The sequence below is a fragment of the Ochotona princeps genome, chromosome 21, assembly GCF_030435755.1.
Source record: "Ochotona princeps isolate mOchPri1 chromosome 21, mOchPri1.hap1, whole genome shotgun sequence".
Taxonomy (NCBI): Eukaryota; Metazoa; Chordata; class Mammalia; order Lagomorpha; family Ochotonidae; genus Ochotona; species Ochotona princeps.
The window spans coordinates 34764923-34781108 of NC_080852.1; the positions used below are offsets into that span (position 1 = coordinate 34764923).

Consider the following 16186-nt stretch of genomic DNA (forward strand, 5'->3'; position numbering starts at 1 on the left):
GGTGGCACTGACCAGCGCTGGGCCAGGCCAACCCCAGGAGCGCCTCCGGCTCAGTGTGACAGAGGCTCAGGGACTTGGGCTGTCTGTCCTCTGCTGCTTCCCCAGGCCACTGGCAGGAAGTAGATGGGAAGTGGAGCAGCCAGGACCAGGACTTGAACCAGCTGCCCATTTTGGATGCCCACGTTGGAAATGTGCCTCAGGGCTGGCTCCACGAACAAGTATTTGCAAAACAACTATTAATGTGGTGAAAGTCATGTCTAGATATGGAAGTGACAGGGACATGGGGGGCCCAAGTGGCCCCTAGGGCCCTGGACACCTCCCCACAGCTTCAGCTTCTAGTTCTCAGAATGTGGCCCGAAGCCCCGGTCCTGCCTGTTCCTCCCTCTGTGCAGAGCCTGGGGACCCTGTCAGGTTGGTGGGCTGTCACTGCCCACCCAGAACCCACGCTACCCCATGGTTAGGTCTTGGCCTTGGCATAACAGGCCCTGCCCCCCAGGCTGGTTTTCAGCTAAAAGATTCCAACAGCTTCCAGGTGGAGGGGGTGAATAGAGGCCAGTAAGAAGCTCCACCAAACCTTTTTATTTATTTTTTCTCACCAGGCTCCAGTGTCCCATTTGTGACAAAATCCATTCCTTAGGACTGATGCTAGAGGAAGACTGGGTGAGATCCAGAACTCTTCTTGCCCGCCCCCCCAGCATCATTTCCCATATTGTAGGCAAAAGTTTATCAAATACAACTTATTCTGATAAAATATTTAGCAACTTAATTCTAGAAGACCAAAAGCCAGAGGCGGAGTAGAAAGCAGCCTCAGATCAGGGCTGAGGGTTCCCAGCAGGGACCCACTTTGAGGGAAGGCTTTGTCAGGCTTGGCTGGAAATCTAGGCAAGCCCAGGTGCCCCTGGGCCAGTGATGGCAGTGGGTACCCAAAAGCCTCACCTGGGATTTCTAGCCACAATCAGGATGGCTACTTCCACCTGAGCCCCCCACTGTCGAGTAGTATCGTGCCACCGCCTTGCAGTGCAGCAGCTGAGACGTGAGCTGCAGCGCTGGGTGTAGCAGGTGGTGGTAGAGCTCTCGCAGAGCCCTGCACTACTGCTTTTGCGGCCGCTTAGCCACGGGCCCCTCTTGCTTCTCCTGTTTCAGCCACCGCTTAAGGGGTCCTTGGCCCCCTCTCTTGACCGGAAGGTTGCTCTTTGGCAGGGAATGCCTGGACCACTGGAACACGTTTGATTCTTTTTGGAATGGTTTTGGGTCTTCTTTTTTGGGTGAGTTTGAGGTCAGCCACTGCAACATCTTCTGGCTGCTGCCACTGGCCTTGGGCTCCTAGGAGAAAGTAGAAAAGGCTCAAACCACTCCATGGTGCTTCTGCAAAAGGCCCACTCCGCGGAGACCTGGGGGAGAGGCCCCAGCTGCTGACCAGGGTTGGATGACTGCTAAGGGCCAGATGGGGCCCTCTGGCCCTGAGTGGGCAGAGAAGAGATGCTAAGGGTGGGCAGAGGGTCTCAGAGGCTTAACAGAGGACAAGGTAGACTGGTCGGAGAAGGCAGTTCACGAGAACGCTGCCAGAGGCTGCAGAGGCGTGCCTGAGCTCCCCACAGCTGCCAGGCCAGATCACAGCTGGCTGTCTGCACAAGTTCCCACTGTCACCACTTCGACTGCTCTCCACCCGTAACTGCAAGGTCCAGTAGTACACCTCAGCAGAACACTACTTTTGCAGGTATAAATAAAACAACACCTTAAGAACTGCTTAGTTTTTAGACCACTAGTGGAAAACAAACAAGAACAACAGAACTGCAGCTTGTGGAGAACTGAGACAAAACACATGAACCTGACTATGAATATGTAAAGCGAACTGTAAAACTGAGAGGGGCTGGCACGGGACTCGCAGGTTAATCCTCTGCCTGCAAGTGCTAGCATCCCATATGGGTGCTGTTTCATTTCCCAGTTACTCCACTTCCGGCCAGCTCCCTGCTTGTGGCCTGGGAAAGCAGGGGAGGACGGCCCAAAGCCTTGGGACCTGCACCCGCGTGTGGGAGACCTAAAACAAGCTGCTGCTCCTGGTTTTGTATTCACTCAGCTCTTGGCCATTGTGGCCATTTGGGGAGTGAACCAGTGCATGGAAAATCTTTCTCTCCTTCTTTGTAAAATTGCCTTTCCAAAAAAAAAAAATTTTTTTTTCAAAAATTTATTCATGTCTATTGGAAAAACAGACGTACACAGAGAAAGATACATAAATAAAAATGATTTTAAAAAGAACAAGAAAAAACCCCACAGGAATGAGGTGGCTGCTCTCACGATCCCCCCCCCCACCGCCCCCTGACTGCTCAGGCATGATGAGGTCTGTTCTGGAATATCAGGAGCAGGTCCTACTGAGGTCCTACCATGGCACAATGCCCGTGCCACAGCCTTTACTCCAGAATGATCTGGGGCCAGCTCCTTGCCTGTTTATTCTCCCTTCAATAACACACCCTCCATATCCTTGCCAATTTTAAGGACTCAAGTTTGTAATTAGAATGCTGTACAATCCCTCTGAAGAGACTGACGCCTGGAATGCCTTCAACTTAATGGTTGGGGAAACAAATAATGTCACAAGCCCTAGCTGGACAGGAACCAGACACAGCACTGTCAAGCACCCCTTTGTCTTGTACTGCTTTTCCAGAGTCGTCCAGCTGACTTACCAGGCCCACTCAAGAAGTTCTGGCTGTAAACAGCTGTCTCCTACCAGAAAGGGCTACCCCACACTGCCGGTGCCAGGACGCACCTTTTTGATGACCATGAGGTGGGCAGGAGTCACACACTGGGGAGTGTCGTTGTGGGAGTTGTTCACCACGGGAGAGACTGGATGGAAGGTGATGTTGTTTGTAGGGTGGATTAACTTCAGGGCTTCCTGAGTTGAGACCTCACCAAAGTCAAGCCATTTAGAGACTGCCTCTTCCCCATCCAAGATAGCAGGCATCCTAGGCAGGGAGGTGAGGATAAAGGGAGGTGAGGATAAAGGGGAAGCAGAAAGGAAGAGAGATCCAAGTGAGCTGACAACTCCCAGCTGACAGCGGCCACTTGTTCCCTGAGCACAACTTGGTAAGGATGCTAGATTCAACTCCCAGAGAGCCACACTGAGAAATTTTGTGGTGGGTCGGTCTGGTGCCATGGTATAGCGGACTGTGGTGCCAGCATCCCATTTGGGCACTGGTAAGTCTTGGCTGTTCCACTTCTCATCCAGCTCCCTACTGACAATCTGGGAAAGTAGTGGAGGATGGCACAAATGCTTGGGCCTCTGTACCCACAGGGGAGACCCGGGAAGAGGCTCCAGGCTCCTGGTTTCAGATAGGCACAGTTCTGGCCATTGTGGCCACTTGGAGAGTCAATCAGCAGATGGAAGATCTTCCTCCCTGTGGGAGAAAGGGGTGGGGAGCCTGATTTTATGGTATACAAGTTAAGCACTGCCTATGACATTAGCTTCCCATATCAGAGTGCTGGTTTAAATCCCAGCTGCTTTATTTCTGGTCAGTCTCCCTGCTAATGTGCCTGGGAAAAAGGTGGAAGACAGATCAAGCACTGTCACCCACATAGGAGACCACAAATAAAACTCATTTAAAAATACAAAAAGGAAGGAAATGAGTATTTGCCAAAAAAAACCCTATGACTAGATTTCAAAAATCTTTTCCAGAAAATGTTTTTTTCATGAAATTTTTCTTTCATAAACTTTTTTGAAGTATCCCACAGTTTAACTTGCTGTAATTCACACATCTTCACCTAAAACCGAATAAAATAATAGTACATTTTTAAAGGAATTAAATTTTTTAAAAAATTTTCTTTTTAGTGTTGTTTCCATGGTTGAGTGGGCTGTGTGCCCATGTGGGCCTTTGATCATGGTGGGGAGGGTCAGGTACAGAAAAAAGTGGGTGGAAATAGTACATTTTAAAAGTAGTAATTTTTAGATTATATGAGATGGAGGAACTTATTTTTAGGTTAATTAGCAAAAAACTATCACATGAAGGCACATTTTTACAGATATAGCTTAGGACAAGGCTAAATAAAGGGGGTACAGGTATAGCATGACACATTCTTTCCAGTGGAACTTCAGAGAGCATGCTGAACTAGCAAAAATTGTGAAGGTGTACAGTTAGCTCTGTTAATGCCTGCTTTTAAAATACAAGTCTGGGGCCCAGTGCAATGGCATAGTGGCTAAAGTCCTTGCTTTGAATGCGCTGGGATTCCATATGGACACCGGTTCTAATCCCGGCAGCCCCACTTCCCATCCAGCTCCTTGCTTGTGGGAGACCAGTTGCGGACAGCCCAAAGCCTTGGGACCCTGCACCCACGTGGGAGGTGTGGAAGAAGCTCCTGGCTTCAGATTGGCTCAGCTCCAGCCGTTGTGGTCACTTGGGGAGTGAATCATCAGACAGAAGATCTTTATCTCTTTCTTCCTCTCTCTATATAATCTGACTTTGCAATAAAAATAAATACATCTTCAAATAAAATAAAAAAGGGCCCGGCAGCGGTAGCCTAGTGGCTAAAGTCCTCGCCCTGAACGCGCCGGGATCCCATATGGGCGCCGGTTCTAATCCCGGCAGCTCCACTTTCCATCCAGCTCCCTGCTTGTGGCCTGGGAAAGCAGTTGAGGATGGCCCAAAGCCTTGGGACCTACACCCGCGTGGGAGACCAGGAAGAGGTTCCTGGTTCCTGGCTTCGGATCGGCGCGCACCGGCTGCTGCGCTCATTTGGGGAGTGATTCATCGGATGGAAGATCTTCCTCTCTGTCTCTCCTCCTCTATGTATATCTGACTTTCCAATAAAAATAAATAAATCTTTAAAAAAAAAAATAAAATAACTGAACTTGAACTGTGGTTATGCAACAAGGTGGAGGAATCCACCATGGTGGGAGGGTTTAGGGAGGGGTGGGGAGAATCCAAGTACCTATAAAACTGTCACATAATACAATGTAATTAATGAATAAAAAAAAATAAAATAAAATACAAGTCTGTTGTCATGCAACTGATACATCAGAGCACCTGGAGCTCCATGGAGGTTCCAGGCTTGCTCTGCTTCTGCGCAATCTCACCAGAGGGTGAACGCACACAGCGCCCCTGCTGACGGAGTGCACAGAACGCACACCCACACTCAGCTCCAGCGCTGACGACTACCTCGCCTCCTGGCTTATTACAAACAAAGCTGACTTGCTCTTCTTGGGCAGGCGGTGCATGCAAATGTAATGCTGTAAAGGATGAAGGATTTCAAATGATACAATGTCTTGGGAACAAAAATGAGAACCTGATTCTCTTCACATTTTTAAGGATTTGACAAAACGCTGCAAAAAAGTCAAGAAGTGATGTGAAGCCAATAGCAACCAGACCTAAAATAACAGAAGTGATGGAAAGATCATTAGCACAGGCATGAATGCTAAAATAAGAAACACATTCCGAAACCTGGAATCTAACAAAAAAAAAAAAAAAAAGGAACCTCTTACAAATAGCACTACTGATTTATAAAGAACTTCCACCCACCGAAGTGGCTCCTTCTAGTGCTGCTAGTGAGTGGATACAATTTGCAATGCTTTCTTACAACAGAAAGAAAGGCTGATACAGCTGAAAATGCTGCTGAAGAACTCAGAGCAGTGACACAGATGTTAACTGAAGGGGGGGCGGCCAAAACACTGGATCAAATATTCAACTTTGATTAAAAAGGCATCTGTTGGGCCCGGCGCCATGGCCTAGCGGCTGAAGTCCTCGCCTTGAACGCCCTGGGATCCCATATGGGCACCGGTTCTAATCCTGGCAGCTCCACTTCCCATCCAGCTCCCTCCTTGTGGCGTGGGACCCTGCACCCGTGCGGGAGACCCGGAAGAGGTTCCTGGTTCCCGGCTTCGGATCGCCACAGAACCGGCTGCTGCGTTCACTTGGGGAGTGAGTCATCGGATGGAAGATCTTCCTCTCTGTCTCTCCTCCTCTCTGTGTATCTGACTTTGTAATAAAAATAAATAAATCTTAAAAAAAACAAAGGGCATCTGTTAACAATCAAATCCTTCAAAGCAGTTGCATTCAAAGCCTGAAAGACATTTCAGGACTTGAAGCTGTGAGATCAAACACCAGGAGCGCCCCCCGACCCTCCCGCCACTGCAGTAGCTCAGGCGCTGCGGTTCTGCTGCACTTCGCCTTCTAAAAGGTCTATATAAAAATTTTTAAAGATTTATTTATTTATTTTTTAAAGATTTATTTTTCATTGGAAAGTCAGATATACAGGGAGGAGAAGAGACAGAGAGGAAGATCTTCCGTCCAATAATTCACTCCCCAAGTGACTGCAACGGCCGGTGCTGCACTGATCTGAAGCCAGGAGCCAGGAACCTCTTCCGGGTCTCCCATACAGGTGCAGGGTCCCAAGGCTTTGGGCCGTCCTTGACTGCTTTTCCAGGCCACAAGCAGGGACCTGGATGGGAAGTGGAGCTGCCGGGATTAGAACCGATGCCCATATGGGATCCCGGCACATGCAAGGAGAGGACTTTAGCCACTAGGCCATTGCGCCGGGCCTCTTCCTGTTATTTTTTAACATGTCATTGACAAAAGTTTTTAACTGTTGCCTTCTTATCTCACTCTTCCGATAGGCTATACAGTTGTCACTCCACATATTACATAGTTGAATGATTTTTTTAGGAATGTCAAGTCATATTTCAGCCAACGTGACTGTAATTGTACTTTATAATACAATTTCAGGGCCTGGCATGATAGCGTAGTGGTTAAGGTCCTCGTCTTGAATGTGCCAGGATCCCATATGGACGCTGGTTTTAATCCTGGCGGCTCCACTTCCTATCCAGCTCCCTGCTTGTGGCCTGGGAAAGCAGTCGAGGACGGCCCAAAGCCTTAGGACCCTGCACCCGCGTGGGAGACCTGGAGGAGGTTCCTGGTTCCTGGCTTCGGATTGGCCAGCACCTGCTGCTGCGCACTCTTGGGGAGTGATTCATCGATGGAAGATCTTCTCTGTCTCTCCTTCTCTCTGTATGTCTGACTTTGCAATAAAAAAATAAATCTTTAAAAAAATAACAAATAATACAATTTCCATTAGGTGTTTTGTTTTTCATTTTTGTTGGAATGTTGGATTTATAGAGAAGAGATAGAGAGAAAGCTCTTCCATCGGCTGGTTCACTCCCTAAGTGCCTGCAACGGCTGCAACTGAGCCAGGTGCCAGGACCTTCTTCTGGGTCTCCCACTGGTGCAGGGTCCTTAGGCCATTCTACCCTGCCTTCCCAGGCCGCTAGCACGGATCTGGATCAGCACAGGAGCAGCCAGGACTCGAAGAGACACCCATGCAGGATCTAGTGCCACAGGCTGAGGATCAGCTTGCTATGCCACCACACCAGCCCCAGCTTCCCTCAAGTTTTTCATTCTCAAAACCTAAAAGCATAAACTCTTACTAGAATCCTTTTGGACCCAGGGATAAGAATGATGACTTGCCTGGGGTGGATGTCATTCAAGCCCGGGCAGGAATCCACTGTGATAATGGCATAAGAGTATAGGAGGTCTCCTCCCTCCGGGGGCTCCCAGCAGTCGAAGATCCCAGCCATTGTCAGCAGCCGCCAGTTGTCCCATACTTGCTCCCAGTCTTCTGGACCTATGATGTCCGGCTGCAAGCAAAACACACAGGCAAGTAAGATGCAGGCAGCAACCTTCCTCCACATCAGGCTGGATTCTACTCCAGGCATAAGAACACAGCGATCGCCTTAGAAGTCATTAGCCCAGGACCAATTAACCCCTCTTGACCAACGTTACTAAGGCAGCAGCTCAGTGTGAGTGTAGATCCATGGCTTCATTTAACACCTTCAGTGGGCACAGAGGCCTTCTATGGTCTAGTCTGTTCCTCTAACTAGAACTCATACTGTTAATCTGAACCCCAAACAACTATAAAAGAGGCTCTTGTACAATGCTAAGCCCCTGTGTTAACGGAAACACTTTTTTCTGCCCAAGATGTCCTTCCCACCCTTCCTCATCTTGCTAACTGCTACTTGCTGTTGAAGATTCCTATCAAGACCCAGCATAAAAAAATATTGTCAACTCAGTAAAAAAAAGTGTGGGGCTCGGCAGCGTGGCCTGGTGGCTAAGGTCCTCGCCTTGATCCCATATGGCCGCTGGTTCTAATCCCGGCAGCTCCACTTCCTCTCTGTCTCTCCTTCTCTCAGTATATCTGACTTTGTAATGAAAATAAAATATATCTTTAAAAAAAAAAAAAAAGTGTGGGCTCTGGAAAGATACACAGGTGTTCTTTGTGTTATTCTTATTTTATGTAGTTGTAAACCATGTCAAAATAAAATTCTAAAATTAAAAAAAAAAAGACCCAGCATACAGAAAGCGGGAAAGCATGTCACTTGATCCTTTATTAGAAAGGACATGGAGGAGACCAGTACAGTAGCCTAGCAGCTAAAGTCCTTGCCTTGCATGTGTCAGGGTCCCATATGGGTGCCAGTTCTCATCCCAGTGGCCCCGCTTCCCATCCAGCTCCCTGCCTGTGGCCTGGGAAAGCAGTCGAGGATGGCCCAAAGCCTTGGAACCCTTCACCCGTGTGGGAAACCTGGAGGAAGTTCCTGGCTCCTGGCTCCGGATCAGCACAGCACCGGCTGTTGCGCACTCTTGGGGAGTGAATCATCGGACGGAAGATCTTCCTCTCTATCTCTCCTCCTGTCTATATATCTGACTTTGTAATAAAAATAAAATAAACCTTATTAAAAAAAATGTGGCCTTTCATGCAAGTGCTGGTCTGAGTTCTGCCGCTCCACTGACAATCCAGTTCCCTGCTACTGAACCTGGGAAGCAGGGGAAGATGGCCCAGGTGCGTCGGCCGCTGCACCATGAGGCTCCTGGCTTCAGTCTGCCTGCACAGCCGCTTTGGGAGTACACTCCTGGATGGGAAGAGCCTCTTTGTTTCTCCCTATTTCTCTCTGTAACTCTGTCTTTCAAATAAATAAAATAAACCTTAAAAAACCCAAAAACGTATGAGTTAAGAAAAAAATGCCCTTCTTTGGATTAATCTGTTTCCCCGTACTTTTCCAAATTATACAGTGAGTACTGGTCATATTACCTTTTCTGTCTTGATTTGGGGGAAATAGACGAAATACGGCTGCCTCTGATTGGTGCACTGATTTCGCTGCCACTCGTAGAATCCATCTGCCAAAACGACACATCGCCTTCCTTTTCCCAGAGGCACCTGAAGAAAATTGAGAGCAAGACATGGTGTTAGTGATACAGTCGTGTTCACAAGGAACTACTACATAGACTTTAAAAAATCATGATTGGGGGCCCAGCGGCGTGGCCTAGCGGCTAAAGTCCTCGCCTTGAACACCCCGGGATCCCATATGGGCGCCAGTTCTAATCCCGGCAGCTCCACTTCCCATCCAGCTCCCTACTTGTGGCCTGGGAAAGCAGTTGAGGACGGCCCAATGCATTGGGACCCTGCACCCACGTGGGAGACCTGGAAGAGGTTCCTGGTTCCCAGCTTCAGATCGGCGCGCACCGGCCTGTTGCGGCTCACTTGGGGAGTGAATCATCGGACGGAAGATCTTCCTCTCTGTCTCTCTTCCTCTCTGTATATCTGACTTTGTAATAAAATAAATAAATCTTAAAAAACAAAATCATGATTGGGCTGGGCACGGCAGCCTAGTGGCTAAAGCCCTTGCCTTGCATGCACTGGGATTCCATGTGGGTTCTGCTTCTAATCCCAGCTGCTTCACTTCCCATCCAGCTCCCTGCTTGAGGCCTGGGAAAACAGTTAAGGACGGCTCAAAGCCTTGGGACCCTGTACCCACACGGGAGACCCAGAAGAAGCTCCTGGCTCCTGATCAGCTCAGCTCTGGCCGTTGCAGCCTCTTGGGGAGTGAACCAGTGGATGGAAGATCTTTCTCTCTGACTTTCCAATAAAAATAAATAATTTTTTTTTTTTTAAAGATTTATTCATTTTATTACAGCCAGATATACACAGAGGAGGAGAGACAGAGAGGAAGATCTTCCGTCTGATGATTCACTCCCCAAGTGAGCCTCAACGGGCCGATGCTCGCAGATCTGAAGCCAGGAACCAGGAACCTCTTCCGGGTCTCCCACGCGGGTGCAGGGTCCCAATGCACTGGCCGTCCTCAACTGCTTTCCCAGGCCACAAGCAGGGAGCTGGACGGGAAGTGGAGCTGCCGGGATTAGAACCGGCGCCCATATGGGATCCCGGGGCTTTCAAGGTGAGGACTTTAGCCGCTACGCTACGCCTCCGGGCCCAAAATAAGTAAATCTTAAAAAAAAAAAAAAAAAAAAAAAAAAAAAACTCATGATTAACCTTAGTGTAGGTATTTGGTTTCTCTGTACTCAATTTTCTTATGTATTGTGACCACTCAGCTACATAGATATTAAAAAGATTAATGTAGATAAAAGCAGTTAGCTCTTTTTGAACAAGTAAGCACCAGTGGTGGCTAGTTTCCAAAACCAGATGCTCAATGAACTATGTTCTCATATTCATTCCCTACCTAGTCCACTCACTCCCACTGTGAATTTCAGCTGACTAAATGTGACCTATAACTCATGTCAAAGCTTTGCAGCTTCTGTTGAGCTCCCTCAGGTCCTCAACTGTGGGGCAGTGGGCCTCCGTGTCACTATCTTGACACGCTCAGGCTAGGCATGTTCAATGGCTTTGTTATTCCAGTCATCCTAGCTAACGGGGCAGATGTGGATAGAAAAAGCTGTCTTGGACATCCAGCTCCAGCTGCCATCTGATTACAACCACATGAGATCTTCCAAACAAAAACTGCCCCAATCAGCCTGGCCACTCCTCAGAACATAGCAATAATAATTTTTGTTTTAAATTGTTAGGAGCCACAGACTTATGGGTCTTAGACTTGGCCTACCTGACAGCCTGTTGCATTGCAAAGCCTGCCTTGGGCAAGCAGGGCCACAGTAAGCAGGATATTAGGCCAGAACATCCAATGTAAAGCAAGTGGAATAGAATCTCCACCCTTGTTCCTGTTCAAATAATTAGTTCCTCCCATTTCAATATAGATGATTAGTTCCTTCCCTGCTTCAATGAAGATAATTACTTCCAGCAATCTAAGCCATTTTAAGGTGTATAGAACACGGCTGAATGTAAACCAAAACTGAAATGTCTATCAACAGCCACATCAATCACAGCATGAATAACAACAGCAACAACGTCAACAACAAATTGTAGCACCTTGATTAAGTAATGTGCCACTGAGTAGGCAGCACATGCTTAACTAAAAGGAAACACAGAAGTCTCTTAGGAACTATGGTGCATGTCAATCCGAAAAATAGTTAAAAAAAAAGTTCTAGATATGAGAAAAAAAAATGTCTTTGGTATTTTGAGATTGCAATAAGCTTGTAAATTGCTTTAAGTACGATGGGTATTTTGATGATATTAATACTTTCAATATATAGGAATTTGATTTTAACAGATAATTTTGTACTATGAATGTTTACTGTTAGTACCAGGTGTGAAATATGGCTTTTTGTTATTGTTATACTTTTGTTTTCAAAAGATTAATTTTTCTGGCCAAAAGTCTTAATTATTTTAGAGGTAATCTGTGACTACTTTGCCATGTGTGTGTTTTTCCTTTCTTCCTGCATGTTCTATGAGGAAGATATTCTGACTTTGTAGATGAAACATGCTTATGCTTTATTGTACAAGAAGTCTTATGTTTTTAAAGTGAATAAAGCTGTTTAAAAAAAAATGAAATGTCTATGAAGAAGACACAGGTTGTGGTTGAGAACCTGCATTTTCCTATTAACATACTGGTTAATCAATACCATGTCAATGAATGCCATAATGTTGTAATTGGTTGGAAATATTATGTTGGGGCTTTTAATTGATTGGGATGATACTCTGCCGGCTCTACCCTCACACCAGAGATGGTCTCACCAAGAAACCATTGAACTTACCAGGACAATTAGATGCTGGACTTTATGCTTGGTATATACCTCCAATGAAAAAATGTCAACTGAATTTGAACTATGGAAATGCAACAAGGTGGAGCAATCCACCGTGGGGGGAGGGTTTGGGGAGGGGCGGGGGGAATCCCAGTGCATAAAAAAAATGTATCACATAATGCAATGTAATTAATTAAAAAAAAAAAGGAAATGCAATAAAAATATATGTTTAAAGAAAAAAAAAGAAACCCCCCCTTCTCCTCCTCCCCTAGAGAAGAAGGTGTGTGTATATATATATATATATACAGATATATATATATATATAATAAAATAAGGAGCAAAAGACACTCTTTTCCACCAAGTACGTGTGTCCGTGTGTTTCTTGGGCCAGCAGCCCGGAATTCCCAGTCCACCCTCAGGGTTTGAGCGTCGTGTCCTGCAGGTCGGGACATTAAATCAGTAACTTTGGGGATGATTTGTTGTCAGACAGTAATAAGCAGTACAGCATCAACACGAACTGGGAATCGTGGAAATTGTTATTTCTCAGGTATGCAGAGTACTAATAACTCCGATGGAAAAAAAGAGCAGAGTAGAGCCACCATCTTGTTTCTCCCATACTTCATTTTTTATCTTAATGTAATATTAACACAGAGAGATCAGATTTAATGGAATTCATGGATACAATTTTTTTTATTGTGGTTTGTATTTGCGTTTCCTTGCTAGCATGTTATCCTGAGCATCTTCTCATGTTTCTACTGGTCAGTTGTATTTTATCCTTTGAAAAAAGCAGGTTCATATCCTTAGGCCATTTCTGAAATGGATTATTATTTCTTTTTCCACAGGTACAATTCTAAGAATATAATCATATTCTTTTCCTCCCTCCGATCCTTCCCCTAGCCACCTACCTTGAAACACCGTTTCTCCGTAATGGTATCACTACGACAGTTGCTTGTGTTGAGCTGAAACTTGGAAAGGTCATCTTTGAACCAAGATGGGACCAAGCCCCATCGCATGGGGGCAATGATACGCTCAGATGAGTCTGCATTCTGCCACAGAAAAAAGAGTTAAAATTCAGTGAGAAGAACGTAAAGAAGTTCAGACAATCATGAGGCTGACATGGTGGCACAGCATGTTAATCCCCAGCCTGTGGCACTGGCATCCCAAAAGGCATCGGTCCCTTCTTACCCAAGTGTGTCAGTACATTAAAATCTACAGATTTCATCAATTTCTCCAGGTGCTCATTACAGAAAAAGTTTGAGGACACAGAATGGAATAAGCAAAGGGAGAAGACTTGGCAGGAATCTGGAAAAATCCATGCAAAGGCTTCCTCCTGTTTTCTTCTACACGTTAGGGCCCTGGCACGATGCCTCAGCTGCTAAATCCTCGCCTTTGCACGTACCGTCGGGATCCTACACAGGTGCTGGTTCGTGTCCCAGGGGCTCCAATTCCCTTCTAGCTCCCTGCTCATGACTTGGAAAAGCAGTAGAGGATGGCCCAAAGCCTTGGAACCCTGCACCTGCATGGGAGACCCGGAGTAGGATCTTGGTTTATGGCTTCAAACTGGCTCAGCACCAGCCGCTGTGGCCACGTGTGGAGTGAATCAACAAACTAAAGATCTTTCTGTCTCTCTTCCTCTGTTTATCTGACTTCCCAAGAAAAAGAAATAAATCTATTAATAAAAATCTGCAAGACAACAATACTCTAAATCCGTGGTTGCCAATCAATTCTCCACACCTTTCCCATTGCCCAAAGACTCTGACAGTATCTGGCGACATCTTCAAGAGTTATGACCAAGTGCAGTGCAGGGGAGGGGGAAGGTTCTACTGGCATCTAGTAGGCAGAAACCAAGGATGCTGATAAACATTCTCCAACGCACAGACAGCTTCCCACATGAGGAATCGTCCTGTGCAAATATTTCAGTAGCGCCACTGTTGAGAAATCGCGCTCTATCCAAGCCTACAGATCTCCTGTGACTAGAGTGTGTTCAACTGGACAATTACAAACCAAACCCAAATGTGAAGACAACGAATAGGAAGTAGTTGAGAAGCCAAAAAACTGATCAATATTAGTCATCTTTTCCTTTCCCCCTTTGAACCTCTGAAGCGAAGAGCTGGGGGCAATGGGCAGATGAATGAAACAGGAAGTAATTGGCAAATCAGCGGTTTCAAATGTAAATACCACAATCTATACATACACAGGGGCCGTTAATGGCTTGGATGAATGAGCTCCTGGTTCTAATTTTGCTTTACAATTTACAAGCTTGAGAAAAATGAAATAACAAATATTTATAAAATTATAAAAACTATACTTAGTGGAGATGCGGAGTCAAACACTCCATCAGTAGTAAATGCAAACCACCGACCAGAGAAAGACTGTTGGTGAACCATGTACCGTTCAAGAGGGGGCTGTGGTTTGGAGCGGGGTTCCAGCTCCGCCCCTTACCAACTGGGTAAACTGAGACAACCCAGGATCTTTCCACATCTGTCTTTATGTATCTGTTGAACAACTTTTTCTTCTTACTATCATTCATTCTGTAAGTCTAAAGAAGTGATACGAAGAGAATTAAGACTAAAAAAGAAAGCAATTAACACATATGCACTTAATCTCACTACAAATCTTCCTTTCAAACAGGTTCTAACTTTTCCCCTTCATGAATCCTCAGGGCCTGGCACATCAGCCTAACAGCTAAATCCTTCCCTTGCATCCCCTCATCATGTCCCAGCTGCTCCATTTCCCATCGAGCTCCCTGCCTGTGGCCTGCAAAAGCAATCAAGGACACCCCAAAGCCTGGGGACCCTGCACCAAGAAGCTCTTAGCTTCGGATTAGCTGTTGCGGCCACTTGGGGAGTGAACCAGCGATGGAAGATCTTTGCATATCTGCCTTTCCAATTGTAATAATAATAATAAATTTATATATATATAAAGAATTAGAGCACATGCAAGCATAATGGAAGCTTTTCAACAGTAATGAAATGTCAAGTGTTTTAGATCAGCTGATCTTCATCTGCCTTAGGCCTGGAGAGTCTAAAATTCAGCTGGCCTGGTATGAAGCATAGAAATGTTAAAAAAAAAAAAAAAAAAAAGATTCTGATAATCAGCGAAGTTTGAAGGCTGTTCTCTTAAATATGCTCAAATAGAAGGCACATAGATATCCGACACGATTAACGATGTCCCTCAGGCCACAGCCATTGGAACACCGGGTGCAAAACACGTCACCAAAGGTGGGTTTCTGGTGTCACCTTGGAGACCACACCTGCAACCTGCCAACACAAAGCTAGTTACCTTCTCAAAGTGCAGCCGCGACAGGAGCACGGGGTTGTGCGACCTGGGACTCTTGTTGTAGGAGGGGTTGTACTTGTCCGGGTCCTTCCACTCCGGGAGCCTCTGCCGGCCCCGCCGATCCCGATAGGCACACGCTCTGGTGAGCACGTCCAGAGGCAAGTGGCAGGAGGTCCGCCCGCACATGTTTCAGCTCAGCCTCTTGCAACTTTGAAACTGGCAAACACAGAGAAGCGTCAGGGTCCTGACGAACCCCGCTCTGTACTGCCCAGAACAGACTGGACCGCTGGCCAGTCCTCCCCTACAAGCACCGTCTGCTCTCCGCTCCCTGACCCGCGGGCGAGCCCCGTGCAAGGCACTGAGGGTTCAGCAGGTGTTCGGCTAATGATTTCTGAATGTGTTAAGGCAGGGTTCCCCGGAAGGCGAGAGGAGCTAGCTGCGGCCACTTGCCTCTCGCGGTCCCTCCACTGCTTGGCTCTCCGCGCCTCCCGCCGGCCCGCACCCGCCAGCCTGAAGAAGCGGCCGGGCTTCCTGCCCACCCGTCGGGGCTCCTCAGCTGCCGGCCACGGCCCAACAGGCCTGAAGCGGCCCCCTACGCGCAGCCGACCTCGCTGAGCCAACGGCGAGGTTCGTGGAGCTGGCCTCCGGCTCGGCCTTCCGGGCAGGCTCCCCAACTCTACCACGCCCGGCCCAGGTCCCCAGGACCGGCGCCCTCCTCGCCTAACAGGAGCCCAGGCCGCCGGGTGGCCTCCCTTCCCCTCAGCCCAGGTCCCTTTCCCGGACGCCCGCGTCGCCTCACCTCTCCTCAGCACCGTCTACCTTCTCGCGTAGCCCGCGTCGCCCGCGACTCCTCACCGCCCGCCCCGCGGCCTCAGGCCCCGCCCCCAGAGGCCCTCCCGGCCCCGCCCACGACGGGGCGTCCTCCGCCCTGGGCCGCGGCCCCTCCGGCCCCTCCGGCGTCCTCCCGCCTCGTCCCGCAGCCCCGGCCCGTCTCGCGTCCCCTC

At 47.6% G+C, this 16186-nt stretch overlaps 1 protein-coding gene across 2 annotated transcripts; it reads right to left on the minus strand.

Moving 5' to 3' along the window:
* Window positions 1-746: 746 nt before the first annotated feature.
* HMCES (5-hydroxymethylcytosine binding, ES cell specific) lies at window positions 747-15418 on the minus strand. Of its 2 annotated transcripts, XM_004581693.2 has the most exons (6): window positions 15186-15418; window positions 12809-12949; window positions 9064-9189; window positions 7446-7615; window positions 2762-2957; window positions 747-1323 (listed from the first exon to the last, which is right to left on the minus strand). In XM_004581693.2, exons 1-6 carry the CDS (start codon window positions 15366-15368, stop codon window positions 1090-1092), a joined length of 1050 nt encoding a protein of 349 aa, XP_004581750.2. In that variant the 5' UTR covers window positions 15369-15418; the 3' UTR covers window positions 747-1089. The 2 variants fall into 2 exon arrangements, with proteins under 2 accessions (XP_004581750.2, XP_036353424.2); XM_036497531.2 differs by lacking the exon at window positions 12809-12949.
* Between the last annotated feature and the right edge of the window lie 768 nt (window positions 15419-16186).

What these genes read in the sequence shown, in the direction of transcription:
- HMCES (XM_004581693.2), bottom strand. Translation starts at nt 15,368, where the DNA reads ATGTGCGGGCGGACCTCCTGCCACTTGCCTCTGGACGTGCTCACCAGA. An exon ending in TTGAATGACATCCACCCCAG is followed by an intron (nt 2,958 to 7,445) that starts GCAAGTCATCAT and finishes CTCCCTGCCTAG; the next exon opens with GATGCCTGCTATCTTGGATG. An exon ending in ACCTCATGGTCATCAAAAAG is followed by an intron (nt 1,324 to 2,761) that starts GTGCGTCCTGGC and finishes ACTTTCTCCTAG; the next exon opens with GAGCCCAAGGCCAGTGGCAG.